The following is a 5,834-nucleotide window of genomic DNA, read 5'->3' on the forward strand; positions in this document are numbered from 1 at the left end:
GTGGTGCTGTGGGGAGGCGTGGCTGATGGATGTGGGCGTGGTGCTGTGGGGAGGCGTGGCTGATGGGTGTGGGCGTGGTGCTGTGGGGAGGCGTGGCTGATGGATGTGGGCGTGGTGCTGTGGGGAGGCGTGGCTGATGGATGTGGGCGTGGCCAGGAACGCTAAGAGCTTGGTGATGCGGGGAGGGTGTGGCTGATGGGTGTGGACATGGTCAGGTGGGGAGGACTGATAAATGAGCATGGCATCTGTGGGCGTGGCCACATCACCAGTGGGCGTGTCCGGATGAACGGTGGGCGTGGCCTCCAGTGCTCCCAGTTTACCAGTGGGTAATCTGACGCTCAGGTCTCTGGCTTGACCAGGGCTCCCGTGGAAGAACTGGAACTCGCTCTGCCGGCCTTTACCTCTGCCCCCTCACCCCTACCCCGTGCTCACAGGCCCCAGCCCTCCCGGCTCGCGAGCCCCCCATCCTCCTGGCCCCCTGACCCGCAAAGTCGTGCAGTCGCGGCAGCGTGTCCCGGGCGAGCGACAGCAAGGGCAGGTAGAGTTCGGCCACGCGTGCCTTCACGGCGGGCTCCGCGAAGCGGGGGTCGGTGTCGTGGCTGCACAGCAGGCTGTGCACCGCACCGATCGCCTTCTTGTGCAACACGGAGGCCCTGCGGAAGGATGGGGGGCTCAGCGCGGGCCTGCTGAGGCCTCTGGCCCTGCCCACCGGCATTGGATGGGGGACAGGACCACCCATCCTCCATGGGGACCCACCCCAACGGCCATGAATGGGGACCAGCCTGCACTTACCCCTCGGCCTCGGGTTCGAGGGCAAGGGCCAGCTCTGTCAGCAGGAGTCCTGCCAGAAAGTGCTGCTGCCGGAATGGCCTGCTCAGCTCGAACATGCTGGTCACCTTGGGGTCTGGGGCCTGGCTGGAGAAGGTGGAGCCCTGCAGAGATAGGGGGACATAGGCGGTGTCTGAGGTCAGGGGTCAGAGGTGAGAGGTTTTCTCCAAAAGCCATCTTGGAAGTGACTGAAGTTAGGATATCCAGAGTCTGGGGCTGACTCATCTGCAAATAGCAGAGACCGCGAGGTTAAGGATTAAAGGTGAGAAGTTGGGGTTAACCCATCTGTGAGGTGACAGGGCACGGGGTCAAAAGTCCTAAGACTGAGCCAGCAGCTGGACTACCAGCCGCAATTCTATTCCTGAATCAGACATTCAAAGTTGTTCCTCCCAGGAACCCGCTAAGAACTGCCAGGAGTGAAAGTTCAGAGGTAAAGGGTCAGTCCACCTGGGCAGCGGCGCACCATGAAACGGACTTCAGTGAGGGAACCACCAGAGAGGGGTGGGTGGAAGGTGAGAGGTCTGAGGTCCAGAAGAGGAGGCCCAAGTGGAGGCCAGCCCACCTGGGAGGTGGTGGAGGAGACGGAGGGCGAGGGGGAGGCCGGGGGTGACAGCGGGCAGCAAGGGAGGTTGAGGGTCACATAGTGCTCATGGCTGCACAGGATGCGGGTGAAGTCCATGCGCAGGGTCAGCAGCGCTGCTGGGTTGGGGGCTGACTGCAGTCGGGTGGTCACCTGCAAGACGGGGTGATCAGTAATCGGTGTGAGGCTGCGCTGCTTTGCCCTGGCTCCAAATGCCCGGTTCGGTCATCGCCACGCCCTCTTCATGTCCCACACCAAGCAACAGGCCCCCAATCACAGGTCAGGCCCCACCGCACCTCCATCGCCTGCCACGCCCCCCCATCATCCCTAGCTTCCCAAGTCACCCTCGTGAAGTCACTAACCACGCCCACCCAGCATCTTCAGGCCCCTCCCACGCCATCATCACCTTGCTAGCCACGCCCACGTAGTCTCCAGCCCCTGCTTCCCCCTGAAGCTGTTGGCCACGCCCACACAATGCCTCCAGCCCCTCCCGCCACCCCGACGTCGTTGGCCACGCCCACCCACCTGCTTATAGTGATTTCGGACCAGGCTGAAGACAAAGGTGCGGTCGGCGAGGGACAGGAGGTCGCTGAGGAAGAAGGCCAGGCTGGCGTTGAGGCGCTCGGCCAGCTCCGCATCCTGGGGACAGAGGAAGGGATCCAGGCCTGGCTCTCACCAAGGGCCACTGCAAACTCCACCAGCTGCCCTGGGGGCCATGTCCTTCTTGACATCTCCATGGGGGCGGAGGAGCCTGTGGACAGCCCAGGGCACTTCCTGGCCCTCATCCGCCCTGGCTTCCCTCCCTCCCTCAGGCTTCATTAGGGGTGCTCTTTTCTTCCCACTGTCGTCCAGATTTTGAAAAACACAATCGTGGGCAGATTGGAGCTCCTGAGACCCCCTCACCGCGGGCCGGACTACACTTCCCAGCATCCCTTGCAGTACTACATTTCCCAGAATCCCTTTGCAGCTGCGTCCAGCCTTGAGACCCCATTCTGGCCAGTGAGACGTGGACAGGAGTTGGGGGGACCACTTACGTGGGAGGTGCAGGTCTTCTGCTTTGGGTTGCATGCAACCCCTCACCATGGTGAGCCTTCAGGACCACATCTTATAGCACCCCCCCCCCAAGAAAAGACTACTTATACTCAGAAATAAACGTTTGGTTCTGTCTGAAGCACTTGTGATTACGTTCGTGCAAATTAATCTCTGTCCTGATAACCCCTCAGCAATCATTTCACAAGTATCTACTTGTATCAGGGCCCGTGGACAAGATGGAGACAGTCTCTGATGCCCGCTTGACCCACAGTGGGGGTGTGGGGCTCAGACAGTTAACAAGAATTCTACATAGGCCGGCCCTCCTGGTTCACCCCTTTCCTCCTAGCTACTCAGGAGGCTGATATCTGAGGATCAAGGTTCAAAGCCAGCCTGGGCAGGGAAGTCCATGAGACTCTTATCTCCAAGAAACTACCAGAAAACCAGAAGTGGCGCTGTGGCTCAAGTGGTAGAGTGCTCGCCTTGAGCTAAAGAGCTGAGGGACAGCGCCCAGATCCAGAGTTCAAGCCCCATGATGGACAAAATAATAATAATTCTAGATAATACTACATTCACAAAGTGCTATTTTCAAAGACTCCTGACGGATGAGAAAGAGCTAAGGAGAAAAAGGCATTGAGAGCCCCTGCTGCAGTCTGTGCAATGGCCCTGGGGCAGGATGTTCCTGGAAGGTGAGGGCTGTATATCTCTGAGGGCTGGCTGCCTGCCCTCTAATTACACTTACAAGTTATAATGTGTCAGTGGCCCATAATTCCTTGCAATCTCAAAGGAAGAATAAACAAAATGGGCCTGAAATATGAGTCTATGAGGTGTGTGTGTGTGGGGGGGGGAATCCAGCAATTGCCTTGAGCAGGGAGCCTGATAAGGGTTGTTAAATGTCACTAGTGGAACTTAAGAACCAGCTTCAGCCAGATACCAGTGGCTCATGCCAATTACTCCTAGCTACTCAGGAGACTGAGTAGCTGATCTGAGGATTGAGGTTTGAAGTTAAGCCCAGGTAGAAAAGTCTGTGAGACTCCTATCTTCAATGAACCATCAATAATAATAATAATAATAATAATGCTTTGGGACAGTGCTCAGGCTGTGAGTTCAAGCCTCAAGTCCAGCACACACAGAGAAAACAACCCAGCTTTTTAGGAGTATTGTTCTGTCCTGCAGCCGCGTTGTGAGCTTGGTTTTCTCACAGTCCGGGAAGCCAGATTCCTTTGGGAAAGTTGGTGTTTGGGAAAGCTCCAGGAAGACAAGGTCGAGACCTTTGAGATCAGCCCAGAGGTCCGTGGCATTATGCAAGGGCTGGCTTGAGTCAGATGACATTTCAAAACCTGGCAAGTTCCCACCATTTCTCTTAGGAATAAAAAAAAAAAAGGAGGGTGGGAGGGACAATCTGGTCTCAAGAGACACAATTCCACAGGGACCTGGCTGTCTGGATCTGAATGGCTGCCACCCCCTGTCTGAGTGGGAACATGATCTCTGGTCTCTATAAACCCTTCTTTCCCAATCAAAGCTGGAGGTGAGGAGTCTATGCCGTTCCTGGTCTGTGGCTCTGCATTACGCCTGCCTCAGTTTCCCCATTGGTAAAATACTAAGTACACGGATGCCTGGGAGAACTTATTAGTAGGGTTTATCTAGAAAAGCCCGGCACTGGTGGTTCACGCCTGACATCCTAGCTACTCAGGAGGATGAGAAAGCTGAAGATAGAGGTTCAAAGCCTACTCTGATAGGAAAATCTATGAGACTTTTATTTCCAACTAACTACCAGAAAACTGAAAGTGGCACTGTGGCTCAAAATGGTAGAGCTTGAACCTTGAGCAAAAAAGAGCGCAGGGACAGCGCCCAGGCCCCGAGTTCAAGCCCTACAACCAAAATAAATAAATAAGTACCTAGGTAGACAGTAAATGCTCAATAAATAAATGCTCCATACAATTGCTATTAGCATTACTGTTGCCTGCTTAACCACTTGTAGAGACACGAATCGGTGATCTGGTCCTGGAGAATCATCAGGGTCTCAGAAGAGCAACCTACATTTATTATGCACTGAATACTAGAATTGTGCCGAGGGCTAATGGGTCTGCCCGGTAATGTTCCTTATTGCCCCAACTCTTCTCCCCTCACAGACTTCATTCTAACCATGCTCCATTCCTGACAGCCCAGACACTATCTTGCCACAGGGCCTTTGCCCCTGCTGCGGCTCCTTTCCCCAGACGGGTCTCTCCCCTTCTAAGTCTCCCCTAAAACTCGGCCCTACGTGAGTGCTGATCCTGGTCTGCCTGCTGTGTTTCTGCACGCAGTGTAGGGGTGCTCAGGAATAAATAAGAGGACATTGGGCGGGACAGAGACACCAGTTGGCTGGCTCCCTGACTTCCCTTACTGAGATCCTGCAGTCCTCACCTTGTGGACGCGGGTGATGATCTCCAGGCCCACGGAGCCCACGAGGGCCACGATGTCGTCGAGGAAGCGGGCAGGGAAGCGCAGCTTTCGAGGTGTGTCCAGCCGCTGGCCCAGAAGCAGGTGTAGCGCCATGCTCTTCACCTGAGGAACCGAGCAAACAGGCTGGGGGCGTGGCCTCGAGAGGCCGGGGGTGTGGCGTGTGGGAAGGGGCGGGGCTTCCGCGATGGAGCGCTCAGAGGGCCTGTGAACTATGGGCGTGGCTAGTGACAGATAGGTGGGCGGGGCTTTATGGATCTCAGCAGTGATTGGTGGGAAGGTTTCGTGTGGGCGGGGCCTCGGCTGCTGGGGGCGGGGCTGGAAGGCTGGGTTCCTCTGTGTGTGGAGGCCACGGCCCTGCCCTGTTGGCCTCCAGATCGTTTCTTGGGGGGCGTCAGGGGTGGTCGCGGGGGGCGGGGGTCCCCGGGGCTTCTCACCATGAGCTGGAAGAAGAACCAGGCGTGCTGCAGGACGGCCTCGCGCACGGCGCTGCCGCTCACCACCCACTGCAGGGCCAGCTCCTCGTGAAGCAGCTGCAGGGCGGGGCCAGAGGTCACAGCCAGCAGGGGGGACCCCACCCCACCCCACCGCTGGAGGGCAGGATTTGGGGGTGACGGATGATGCAGCTGAAGGGCTGGGGGGCGGGGTCGGAGCAGCAGGATGCCATGCGGGAGGGCAGAGGGCAAGGTGTCACGTGACGGCGCGTCCAGTCCCTGGTCACGTGGCCCCGAGGGGGCGGGGCGGGCTGCGCTCTGGACCCCCTTCCTGGGAGGGGGGGATGGAGTCGCCCACCCTCCCATCCACTACCTTGTGCACAGTGGGTCTCGGCCGGGAGGCTGGCGGGGCGGAGGCCTCGAGGTAAGAGGAGGCTCGGCTAGAGCTGCGGTCCGAGGCCTGGGATGGGATGAAGAGCATGGAATGCCGGGACAGCATGGGGGGGGCGGAGGCCTGGGAT

General features: G+C 57.8%; 1 protein-coding gene across 1 annotated transcript in view; it reads right to left on the reverse strand.

The window, feature by feature from the left end:
• The window catches only part of Dock6 (dedicator of cytokinesis 6), a 75,262-nt gene that overhangs the window by 25,255 nt on the left and 44,173 nt on the right, over positions 1-5,834 (reverse strand). Inside the window, exons 23-29 of the mRNA XM_013033951.1 lie at positions 5,687-5,773; positions 5,317-5,412; positions 4,844-4,984; positions 1,934-2,047; positions 1,391-1,561; positions 793-932; positions 484-653 (exon numbers count right to left, since the gene is read on the reverse strand). Of these exons, the coding sequence (XP_012889405.1) occupies positions 484-653; positions 793-932; positions 1,391-1,561; positions 1,934-2,047; positions 4,844-4,984; positions 5,317-5,412; positions 5,687-5,773 (919 nt within the window). The remainder of the gene's footprint in view (positions 1-483; positions 654-792; positions 933-1,390; positions 1,562-1,933; positions 2,048-4,843; positions 4,985-5,316; positions 5,413-5,686; positions 5,774-5,834) is intronic.

This window comes from Dipodomys ordii, unplaced genomic scaffold (assembly GCF_000151885.1).
Source record: "Dipodomys ordii isolate 6190 unplaced genomic scaffold, Dord_2.0 Scaffold180, whole genome shotgun sequence".
In the NCBI taxonomy this organism is placed as follows: Eukaryota; Metazoa; Chordata; class Mammalia; order Rodentia; family Heteromyidae; genus Dipodomys; species Dipodomys ordii.